This window comes from Cyrtonyx montezumae, unplaced genomic scaffold (genome assembly GCF_038088225.1).
Source record: "Cyrtonyx montezumae isolate F1298 unplaced genomic scaffold, pur_monq_1.0 scaffold_6, whole genome shotgun sequence".
In the NCBI taxonomy this organism is placed as follows: Eukaryota; Metazoa; Chordata; class Aves; order Galliformes; family Odontophoridae; genus Cyrtonyx; species Cyrtonyx montezumae.
Window position 1 is genome coordinate 9,333,581 of NW_027072067.1, and position 13,220 is coordinate 9,346,800.

The following is a 13,220-nucleotide window of genomic DNA, read 5'->3' on the forward strand; positions in this document are numbered from 1 at the left end:
CCCAAAACAACTACAGATTTGTCCAACATATGGTAAAATTCTAAAATGATAAACACTTTATCATATTTCTTGCAATGAAAAAAAAGAAGTGTCACTACATATTTTTTACATTCATCTACAAGAAATTCAATACATTATTCAGATAATTTTCTAGAAATAAAATGTTTTACTACCTTGATCTTCTTTGATCCTTTAAATACTTTAGACTTGATCTCCTTGTTTGTATGAACGCTATTCATTTTTACCTCAAACTCCTAAGAAATTATTGCCTATGAAATGAGAGCAGCTTTCTCATAAAGTATGTTCATAGTAACCACATGAAAGGATAGTTTGCATCTATTTTTTAAATTAACTGCTAATTCTATTGCTACCCATTACCTCATGTTATACATAATCTGACTTAAAACTATTTTTGAACAACATAAACCATTTATCAGTTTTGGAGGTAAGGGGTTCATTGTTCCACTGGTCACTGACAGTTTGAAAACTTTCTGAGTTTAAATGCACATTAGCTAGAGCATTAGGAGTGGAATCCATGTACACAGAATATTTTAAGATTATTTTTTAATATTTTTCGTGATGCAATATCAAGTGTAGGGACAGATGGATTAGCAGCAAGAGACCATCTGATGACAGCTAAAGTGAATGCTGTTTATCTGATGACTGCAGAGGTAAAGATTTTATCATTGTTTTTGACTAATTAAGACTTACTTGATATGATACATTTCTCAATACCAAAAAAAAGCCAAGTATATCCATTATCATTCATAGTGCAGTAATGCAATTAGTGCCTGTAGGTGTAATTATATCATGCTAGTTACCTTCATTTATTTTCTAAAGTTACAGCACTCAAAAGTGTATAAAGGCCTAATTTAAAAATGACTCAGGGAAATAATTTTCCTTGCATGTCTAACATTGCCACCATTTCTCAGTGGATCAAACACAAAGATTTAGACATTATTAAAGAAAAAAAAAGCACCACGACAACAGTAAAAAAGACCAGAACTGGAACCAACATATGTTATGCAGAATCAGAACACCCCCTTTTTGTATAGGGAATTATGAGTAATCATTCCACGACCTTATTCCAGAGCAAACCCACAGTCATTAATCATCTACTGAAATAACCACACCCTCTCCAAGAATGATTTTCCTGGAGCAAAATGGGAGAGCATTTAATCACGCCCTCTCACCTGCAGTAGGTGTTGGGACTGATGCTCTCACATCATACTGCACAGCTGCGTGCCATGGTCACATGCTTCATAGTTGAGTCAGTGAATAAAAAATCAAAAGAAGATACTGCAATTGGCTACGTTTTGCGCTCTGCACTTTAAACTTTGGGGCTCAGTCATTTGGGGCTCAATATGCCATGACTGTAAAATCAAACTGATTCTCTACTGTCAGAATTAACTATCAAGGACCATACATTTTGATCAGAAACTAAGTTTTTACCTCCATGTGCCTTTTGTATTATTGTACTAATATAACTCACAAGTGTAGTAGTAGGTTAAGTCTCATTAAATACAAATATAGAATAATTTTCACCTACTTCTACTGTGCACATACCGATTTTCTCAGTTTACATGAATTTAAACTTTAGGCCCATCTTTGTAGCCATTTAAGAATAGCACTGATGAAATCTACAGTGTGTCCACAATAAAGCTTTTCCCTGTCCAAAGATAATACTTTCAAGTTTTCCCGAATAGCTATAAGTTACATTCTTAAGACAATTCACAAAGTGGCAGATGTTTTAGTAAAACACAAATCTCCAAGACTACACGTATTAACTGTGGAAAATATTGCACTGCAATTACAATCATGGCTATTAAAATCACTACACCTATTTGTTTCCACTTGCACCTCACCACATTGGTAGCACAATAAAACTTATGCCAATAGTTCTTCTGTACGAGAAGAACTCATCATGTACTCCTCCATGAGAGATACTTCAATAATTTCATTCCTCTAGCTCACAAAGACCTGTATTGCTAAATTTAAACTGAAGTTTTATCAAATTAATTATTTTTTCTTAATTAACTAAAGCTTGTTTTCAAAGTTCGCTACCATCTTTTTTGATTCATGTTTCATTCTCTAAGGAATACTTCATAATATAAGCATTTAATTTACCTCTGGCCTTACTGGATCTTCAATGCCAACAACACAAATGCAAGTCAGATCAGATAAAATGTCATTTTCATTGTCCCAGTCAGGTTCTGGGCTGCTGTTGAAGTCTCGGAATGCAACGCAGATAGTTCTCAATCCATCACAGGCCATTGGTTCAATCACTTTCTTCACCATTTCATCCCGGTCACGTGGTCTGAAGACACGAGGTTCACCAGCTGCATTAAGGATCCTGGAACATCTATTTTATTTAAATTAAAAATAAAAAATAAGGGGTTATTGGTTATTGTATATTTGCATGACTACTGAAAAGTACTTCTATGTATCAGCTCTTTTCAATCAACATCTTTCTTTATGTGCAAATTTTTGGATTAAACAAAAAGGATTCACTACTGAAACACTGTCAGGAAGAATTTGTCTGTTAGTTCTCATGGAGACACTAAGACCATTTCATCCATTACTTCCCCAAAACTCGTGTTATTAATGAGCTTGCTAAGAAATTGAAATATCCTTATTTTTCAAATATGTTTATGATCTGCTAGAAACTATTCAAAAACAACTGACTGTAGATGAAAAATACATCAAAAGATTAAAATTTCATGTTAGCCATTGGTAAGAAAAATATGTCAAATAATTTTGCAGGTTGGAGGTGGGGATCGAGGAGAACAGGAACAGCTTTATGCTGAAGTGTGTCATTTTTCTACTGTAATTAGCATATTACAAATACCAGAATTGCCAGCTATATCTTATTAGCATCAGATTGTTTTGCATCATTAAGATTTTGAAAAAACACGACAAGAAATCCATTGAACTTACTTCTTCAGAACAATTTCAGAAGCTCCTTTGCTGTACATTCGGAAACTACCATCTGGCATTTTAATGACGGTACTCATTGACTTTCTCACAGAGTTGAATGTGTAAACTTTATAAAGTTTCTCTTCAGGGATGAGGTTCCGAACAGGCTCATAATCCTGCTTCAGATCTAGGACAAACCCCAAGAGACCACATTCTGTCTTATTGCCTACCTGGCGAGGCAGGCCACCTTCTTTTTCTGGTGGCTGAAAGAAGAAAATAGCAGATATTAATTTCTATAAATCAGCTGTTCATAATGTTTTCTACCCAATTAATAACAAAGTTACAGTGTACAGTTTAAAATCTAAATTTTAAGTATGCAGTCATGTCCCTTCCAATTTCTAAAAACTACCCAAATACCTATGTTTGCATTTCTTTCCTTCTAAGTCAGCCACGGACAGCTGAAGAGATTCCGATGGCAGATCATTAAACATTTAATAACTTTCTTTAGGAACAATATAATCAATTCTTATTTATCACAAATAGAACGTTTGCTGTTTAGATTTAAAATTGTTTTGATGACTTTTGTTGATTTTAATGGTGAATTAAAGAGCTATCCTTTCTTCTAGCAGACAGTTCTTCATAGAAATTAAAGCTACATCTAATCATAACAGTAAATGTCCATGAAAATAGCATTTCCAACAACCTACTGAACAATAATTCTACTCTTAAAAACACTTGGAATCAAGATATGTTAGTGAACTGCTTCAGACAGTAAATGATTTATATGTTAAGAAAAAAAAAAGAGTAGGTTAATAATTCTGTAACTATGTTTTTGAGTACTTACAAGTATGAGGAAGGCTGTACTTTCCCATTAAACAAACAAACATATTTCACATAGAACTTTCTTAGAGGTGTAAATATCCCCAAATAAAAACTTCCTTTGTTATCAAGATTCCAGATAGACTTAAGGGGCTCATTTGTGAGCACTAAACTGATGATGATTTCAAATTTCTTCTACTCAATAGAATTAGAAAGGTGTTTACTTAAGCTATGAAAAGAAAAAAGTTCTTTCACAATTTTAATTTGCAAAGTATCATACCACTGCTAACTTTTGCATTTGATAAGAATAAACCATCAGTTTCAGTGTGACTTAAACACATGCCTCACATTTTGCAGAATATGAGCTGCATGACTATATTCAGAATTATATCTATGTTCTCACCATAAACTTTTAACTTCAGTCTACTTGTGAAATATCTGTGCGATGAGGAATAACACAGGGAATGTTAACTGAAATTGCAAATCTGTAAGCCTACAAAGATTTGAATTCTCGTAACAAAAGCTGCCACAAAGGGGGGAAATAGGAATTTTAGGGAATTATTAGTAAACATCCCAGATAAACACTTACTGCGGCTAGTTGAAAAGTGAATGACTGATAGATAACAATAACAGACCAGTATGGGAAAAAAAAAACACAAAACCACCACAAAAACAAACAAAAAAACCACCAGATTTACACAAGAACTGTATTTCCATCAGAAAAAAATCTGTACCTAGGGACAGATAGATTAATATTATTTCCTTATCAGGGAGAGTTGTATCTAATGCAAACAATACAGAACAAGAGTTAAAAATCTGGTCCCAATAAATTTATTCTTTCAGAAACAATTGCAACACTGATAGATTATATATGAGCCATCACCTCATCCATATGGGTCAGATTTGTATTACTATGACATTTTAGCATTACACCTCATGGTCAGTGTAAAACACACTTAAAAATATGCTAACATGGTACATTAGTTTTATTATACAGTATAGAAGACACCCTGCTATAATCCCATCACAGTGTGATGCAACTTCCTTTTGGATTCTTAAATTCACTTGGCAGAATCCCTGCCTTAAAACCCAATACAGTTAACATGCATTTCAAAGGATTGCTAAATTCAGTAGATATAAAAATTTCAGGTAGGCATCAACAAATTACCTTTCAAATACTATTTCATTTGAAGAAATTAGGTTAATTGTCGTAACATTGCAGGCATACAGTTCTTGAAACCTGCTAGGATCTTGAGGTTATTCAAAGTAGTGGATTTAATCAACTTCACTGCTTGGGTAGCAATGCTAGGACAAGTCAATTTCTCTACATATGTTACATCAAACTTTTTATTTTAACTCTAAATCCCCAGTAATGTTGAATTTTTTCTGCTGCTGAAGACAGTGAATCTTGATAATGACATAAATGTGAACATCATCAAGCTACTAGGAAATCCACGCTGGAAACCAATTAAATACATATAGATTTCTTTCCAATACAAAAACAGAACTGTACAAAAACCAGTTAATTTATACATATGATTTCATCATAAGCAGCTGTGAATGGATACTGAGAAAAAAAAAGTTAACCTATATTCCTCAGTATATAAAACTACTGAGAAAAAAAAAAGTTAACCCATATTCCTCAGTATATAAAACTACAGTCCTCCTAAAATTTGTTTTTGTTTGATCATGGAGCAGATCACATTTTCCTCAACTCAGTGGTCTAAAAATAGACTTCTTTTATTGATCATCTTTTGAATGCTAATACGTAAGTAAGCAAGGGGAAAAAAATACCAGTGAAAAGAAAATGAACAGACATTTCAGACAGGTTTCAAAATCTGCTAACAAGTGACCACCTCCCTCTAGAGCAGCTGCTGTCTCCATACTCTTTGTACGTTACATTAAAATAAAACATATGGTGATGAGAGCTGGCAAGTAGCACTTCCTTCCCTGTACTGTTTCAGCTGAAAATCTATAAGCCAAAACTAGTTTCCTTGAAGACTGTTCCTGACAATCCTTTGCAGAAGCTGCTGGCTGTTAAGACTTCATACCATGCTATATCTAAATGTATTATTTGCTGAAACCTGCAGTTCATGGCACCTGGAACACAATTAAAGGCTGCTCAAAGTGGTTACTTTTGAATTATTAACTAGGAATCAATTCATTGATTCAGAGAATGAAAATGCTTTCACACCATATGAGAGAAAGCCTTTGAAATGTGATTTGCAAAATAAAACAGAATGCAGTGGTTTTCCTGAGTTCAGCTCTATTGGAAATGGGTTGATCCAATGCTCCAATAAATAGTTACCACTAACCATTGTAAAATTTCTAATGTTTCTTCCAAGTCTTTACATTATTTATGTAAGAATAGTATTTCAATTTTAAGTATGTACTTACATGTAAAACAAAGATCAGGCAGACATTTAAAAATTTGTTAAAATAATCAAAACAGATCTCTAAGTCAAAGTATACCAACCTCAAAAGCTAGTATTGACTTAGTACTGAATTTGGATTTAAAAAGAAATTTTCAAAATTATTTCAATACAAAATCACTAGTAAAAATGGGTTAACAGGAAAAAAAAGATAAAATAGAGAACATATCTTATAAAAGTTTGTCATCTTTTAAAAACATACTAAGAAATTAGAAGGCTTTTTTTTTTTTTTTTTACCATGAAGCCTACTAAACTTCATTTTCTCATTGCCATTTCGATGTCATGCAAGTAAGGCCCATCTAGCCTTTCAAAATCAAAGTATTAGGGTTTCATTTATTATATGAAGTCTTCTATTGTTTCAGGTTATGCTTTTCTGTTCTAGAATAATGATGATGATAAATGTACCAATTTTATGAAAATAATAAACTAACTTTGCTAGTTTTGTCCTTACTGAATTGGACACAGAATAGACATTCACGTAGTCATATTCACAAGAGACAGAGGAAAATACATTTTTCAAATTAGGTTGTGAAAGATTTCCATTCTGTACTTTATTCAAAGAATCACAGGCTAGCTGATGTTTGAAGTGACCTCCAGAGGTCAACTTGTCCAGCCTTCCTTCACACACTGGGCCACCCTAGAGCCACTTACTCATCACCATGTCCAGCTGGCTTTAAATACGCCTGACAATGGAGAATCCACAACCCCCTTCAGTAACCTGTTTCAATAGCTCAGCCACCCTCCCCGTTAAAAAGATTTTCTGTTGTTCAGAGAGAACCTTCTGAGTTCCAGTTTCTACCCATTACCTCTTGCCCTGGACTGGGCATCACTGACAAGAGCCTGGCTCTATTCTTTGCTTCCTCCCTTCAGGGACTGATTAAGTGAGATGCCCCCGAGACTCTTCCAGCTGAGAAGTCCCAGCTCTCTAAGTGTTTCCTCATAGGAGAGATTCTTCAGTCCCTTCAGCATCTTTATGACCCTTCACTAGACTCTCTTCACTGGCAAAAATGTCTCTTGTACTATGGCAACCAACACTAGACAAAGCTCTCCAGATGCCTCAGTGCTGAGCAGAGAGAAAGAATCACCTCCAGCCTGCTGGCAAGACTTTGCCTAAAGTATCTGAGGACACCATTTACTTTCTTTGCTGCAAGACTTCCCACTTTCTGGGCAGACTACAATTCCATATTAATTATCCACATGACTAGGACAATACTAATTTAACCAAGTGCAAATATTTTATGAGAATTCTTTAAAAACCCTTTCATATAGGACAACAAACATATAGCATCCTGAAGATAAAATTCACTACAAATAGCTCTCATCAGCTCTATACTGTCAAAATGTTATGGATTTATTTAGAATAAAATAATTAAAAAAAATTAGAATAAAACATAGGTCTTTGTATCTTGTGCAGATTCTGATCCTTAATCTTCTTGAGGACAATTCTAGAATAATTAAGTGATGAGGAAGATCACAGTCTGTCCTCAAACTGTTTGGAATCTTAAGTAGTTTTTCACAAGAATGAGTAGTAAGTTAACTCTGCTTTACACAGAGCACTGAAAACAACATGTTAAATTATAGAGAATGCTTTTTGATAATATATTTGCCATTCGTAGTTACCACTGCAAGGTACAATCCTGCTGAAATTCAGTTAAAATAAAAAGTCAGTTTGAATTGAGGTCAGCATAAAGGGATTGAAAAAAGAACTTTTAACTTCTTTGAGCTGCTTGCATAACCGTTTTGGCATCAGAAGAAACAGACTGAGCTAACCTTATGTACATTCTGGTCTCACTCACTGGATTTAAAGCCCAACATTTAAAACTTTTGTGTTTTGTTTTTTTTTTTTGAATGGTTAAGTTAGATTAACGTAAATGTTCCCATTCATTTATGATGTCTGTTCATCAGAAAATAAAATTTCTCATTTATACCTTCAATAGGATTTTAAATACTTATACATTAAACCAACACAGCTCTCTTCCTTTTCTTCCTTTCAAACTCAAGCAGAACATTTCAATTCTACCCAATTTCATCTACATCCCTTTAGAAGTCTGATTTTGATCTCTTTGCTCCTAAATACATCTTTTTTTGTTGTTGTTCCATTACATAGTCATCATTTCAAAGCTTCTAACGTTACGTAGATTTGGGATTTGGTTTAGGAGAAAAAAAGTGCACCTCTTAATACATACTGTGTATGTTCTAGAAGCAAAGGGTGACAATCTAGATAAACTAAACCAAAAGCACTTGAAATGTGTTTCAGTAGTCTCAGGAGAGATCAAATCTGATGACTAAGATTAGATATGTAAACAATATTGTTTAATAACAGTTGTGCAGTTGTAAGGTGTTACTTAATACTAGTGGGCAGCAGAGCCCACTTTTCACTGAACCACACACTGTGTCTCCTTAATTACTACCTGCTAAATGCAGCCAGCAGTATCACATCACTTTGCCTGTCCTACAGTAAAACTGTGTATTGATATTGTCAAGCCTAAGTCAGGACTGTAAACCTTCTGCCAGTTCAAATTCTTAAAGCCATGAGATTACCTCCATATCCCTCATAGTTACTCACCAGGACAAACTGCTGAGCTCAGCTGCACTAGCAGAGTAGGAGAGAAGCAGTTCAAAAGACTGCCTTGTGACTCATCAGATGTGAGCTGCACCCTTTAGCTGACAAGAAGCAGGCTCCTCAGATGAGTGACAGCAGTGCCATTCAGCAGTGTGCCCAGCAAAGGACCCTACCTTGTTATTTAATCACCATTTAACTAACAGATCAGTTCAGGCTTTCTACTGAATTAGTTATAGGATCTTTTGACTCGTTACTGTATAGGTAATAAGAAACAATATATATGTACAATAGCTTCCCGCATCGGATTAGCATCATAAGTATTTAACATTTTTTCCTATTCTCTGAGGAGAGAGCTTGAAATGCTAAAAAAAAATTATTTAATTAATGCAATACCGTGGTTTCATGTAATTCTCATTTCTAGCACTTGAGATAGATACAGATTATTCAAACAAAACACGATATAAAACCTGCATATTTTTACATCTCTTGCTGCCTCAAATAATAGCAGTGCAATCACTGTATTAAAAGGGGCCAGCAGTAATTATGTAATGCAGCAAGCAGCATGACATTTCCTATCAGCACAGCAAAGTTAGGAGAGCAGCAGTGATGTGGCTCAGTGAATATGGACTCATTCTTGCTTCAGCTCACATAAGAGGAATAAGGAAAAAATGATTCTACCCATAAATTCCCCCAAGAACGTTATGAAAGACAAAATCATGCATGAAGAACAGACTGAAAGGCTGGTGTGACAGCCTCTGTACTCCCTCTCTGATCGACTGTTAGCCATTTTAACATACCAAAAGAGCTAATTCTTAATTTTAATAGCAAATAATTAAAATATCCTTTTAGCTTGAAAGACAAATTTACTTCTGATTCACTTGAATACAAAAGGCTACAGACAAAAAAATACTATAGCAACCATGAAAGATGTTTCTTCTTCACACTAGTTAATAGATTGATATAGCAGTCCTTTTTTTTTTTAACAGAAATACAAATTATTTGAGGCAGAAAGGTACTAGTCTCTGTTCTCAGAGATCATCTCGTCCATTACCATTTCCAAAACACTTCACCTACAAGCAGGTTTCTCAGGGCTGTGTCCAGTGATGTTCTGAATGTCTCTAAAAACTCTCTTGGCATCCCATTCCAAAGTCTGACTGTCCTGACTGTAAAGTACGTTTTCTTATCTTTAAATGATTTTTTTATTTCTGTGTTCTTCTTTCTGTGTTCATCACAGACACATTTGTACATTACATTACTGAGTAAAAAATGAACTCTTACTAACCATGAATAACACTACTGAATAATGATACACTTATGATTATGATACTCTAGCCTCAGTTTTTTTTCTCCACATTTGCTTCAAAACAGTCTTACTATATTTATTACATTGTCAGATCTTACTTGTCTGTATGAAAAGGCTTCCTCCTGTTATTGATCAAAATCTTTCATATCTTCCATAATAATCCAACTGAATTAAAATTTGACTCTCAAATTTTGAAAACAATACATTCAATTTCCAAATCTGAGACACTAAAGTCTCCACTCCTGCTTTTTTGTGCAGTCACTTCACAGGGAAGTGGCAATTGCTATATTTGTACCAGTGCTATTCCTGCTTTGTTTAAGCATAAGAACTGTTGACGAGTAACCTATATAATCAAAATAATTAAACACAACAATTGTTATTAACTAACTTTAATTAACAACTAATTTACTTTAAATATAGTCTAAGTACAAGGTTTCGCATAATGCTAGCTATTAAGAAAGATGCAAGACTATGCTTCTCCCCTATTAAGAAAATCTTCAGAGCACACAGCTGAGTGAGGAATGTGCCATTTCTAAACCAAAACTCAGCGTAATTAAGAACAGATTAACAGATTTCATAACTCTCAAATAATTTGTTCCACAATTTAGGAAAAAGTAGCTATATTTTCATGAATGACGAACAACTTGAACATTTTTCTTCAAATGCAAAAGAGAAATTGCACTTAATTGAAGAACTCTAATGTGTACCTCCATAATGACAACCAAGCATCTGTTACCTTGTTTTAGAACTATTAGGCTGAGGGCTTACTGTGTGCTGACATTAGACAGGTTTCATGAATCGTATGAACAGTTGCAGACATGGAAAACAGAAACAGGAGACAAACTACACAGTGGTGAGCTTATCAGACAGTGAGAATTCAATTTCAAGGAAGTGTCTGCAATTTAAAAATGTTATTTCCAAATTAGAAAAATTACTGGCAAATTGTGCTTTTGCTGGTATTAATAGCACTGATACATTGATGTGTTGTAAGGCAAGAACCTCATTTTTTAGCTTTGAGAAAGGAGAGAGACATTTTCTTTAGTTTAATAATGATCTCACCAGTAATCATCGATTTGGAAAACATCTTTCGAGTGTTTTTGATACAGGCTGTAGTAACCTATCAATGGTTCTTTCCCTAGAATTACAGGGCTTTCTCTCACCAAGGCTGTTTATGAAAACCTTACTCAGTGTTTCTGAACATGACACTATCAAAATGTTAATCTTCCTCCCTTTAAATTAAGGAATAAAGAATTAATGAAAGTTATATCATTGAATACTCTGAAATGCATCACCATCTATTCCATGTTATCTGTATACATACTTCTTTGAACTGGCATAACCTTCTCCGTGCCTTTTACTAAGTCAGAAGAGGGAAAACTTGTTGTGTGCTCTTGACATTAAACCATTGTTTTAAACTAAATTATTATCTGTAAAACCCTCACTAGAGAGCTGAGATAAGGATCATCCTGTCTAAGTATTTCATAATCACATCAAACAAAAGAAAATGCATGCCCTTTACATTTAAACATCAAAAGCTTTAATTTCAGAACAGAAATACAACTGTTTACTGGTAGCTGATTTGTGCCAGCAGTCTTTATCAAAACTTGCACAAGTTGCCAATACTTGGAAATTTCTACTTCTGCCTTTTAAATATAGCGCAGATAGAAAAACTGAACACTCAGAAAGACTGAGCCAAAGCAAAAATCAGTTTTACTACTTACTTTTTGGTTGCAGCATAAAAAATGTCAATAGTTTATGGAACTGAATTTACTAATTGTAAAGCAAATCTGCCCACATAAAAGGGAGTTTTTTTCACTTGACTTAAGCTACTGATTATAGCTTATCATAATTATAGATAATGTCTGTCAATAGTATTCATTTTCAGAGTAAGGAAAAGGGTTCTTGAAGCATCCATTTCTAAGTAAGTCTGAAAAGACTAGCAACAGCTATTTTGTTTATCAAACAAAATGTATTCATCCTCTTTATCCTTGCATGTATCAGCTGAAAGTATTTTTAATTTGGCTTTGGTTAGTTAGGGTTGTTGTTATTTTTTGGTTAAGCAAATGCATGAATTCAAGTGAATATAATACATTATAGCAATGCTTATCTAATATTTACTCAGAGGGATTTTTTTGCATGATTGATGGGGTAACGTTTGATATACATTATAAATTCTGTCCTCTGGCCAGTTCCTCTCCAGGATACCATGAATGATGCCTTTGCTGGGCAGAACAGCAGGCAGAGAGACTGCAGCCAATTTTCATTTGATTGTTCATTCAAAAGGAAATGGTAAAGGAATGATGGAGAGCTCGAACATCTTGTCCTTTCTTACAAGAAAATTCTCTAAGGACAACTTGTCCCTCACGTTTTAGAAACACAACTAGCAAACCATCACTGAACATTGAAATTCTTCTCTGGAGTGAAGGGAAGGTTAAAGTAACTTAATTCTCTGCTCACTTGAATGTAGAAACCACAGAAAAATATCACTGATATAAGAAATATGCACTGGAACTTTTTAACACACTCAACACTTTCATCCAGTATTTTGAACAATGAGCTACACCTACTGCCCTGCACTCGTTCATTAGCTCAGATGGATTTAAGTGCCACAGTACCTTCTTTAGAATTGCCAGTAGGCAGACATACTCTCACTGCGTTTGCCTTTACCTCTGAGACAGGTTAGAAATAGTAATAGGTTGGGATTAAAAAAAAACAAAACAAAAAAAACCTTCCTGAAATTTTAAAAACTTCCTTCGAGAAGCTGAATTTTCCCATGCAAAGTGTCTGCCCAAACAGATGTGTCACTTCTTCAGTGATGCTAGAGAACAATATAGTTCTGAATTTAAATACTCATGGAATCTTTTGAAAACCTTAGGAGTTCCATCTGCTGGACTCTTGACTGCAGAAAGGACTTTATGTAACATTCTGGGAATAAAAAGACAACCTACCCCAAACCGCACAATATATAACTATGTAACTTCTGTACTGAAGAGAATTAATGCTGTATTTCATTATGAAACACTATGTGGTGATTTGTCTTACAGTATTTTTAATAAGCCTTTTTGTGCATTGTTGTATGCTTATAAAACCACTGCCATTTTTATAAAGCTGGTATTATCACATGAAATTATTGCATTTCTGTTCCTGATGATAAGGAAAATCTACATTAAAACAGATTAGAGATTGA

General features: G+C 34.3%; 1 protein-coding gene across 12 annotated transcripts in view; it reads right to left on the reverse strand.

The window, feature by feature from the left end:
• The window catches only part of ATP2B2 (ATPase plasma membrane Ca2+ transporting 2), a 212,289-nt gene that overhangs the window by 47,129 nt on the left and 151,940 nt on the right, over positions 1 to 13,220 (reverse strand). For all 12 annotated transcript variants that reach the window (XM_065749598.1, XM_065749599.1, XM_065749597.1 and 9 more), the window contains 2 exons: positions 2,938 to 3,179; positions 2,128 to 2,362 (listed from right to left, as the gene is read on the reverse strand). In XM_065749598.1, coding sequence (XP_065605670.1) covers positions 2,128 to 2,362; positions 2,938 to 3,179 — 477 coding nt within the window. The remainder of the gene's footprint in view (positions 1 to 2,127; positions 2,363 to 2,937; positions 3,180 to 13,220) is intronic.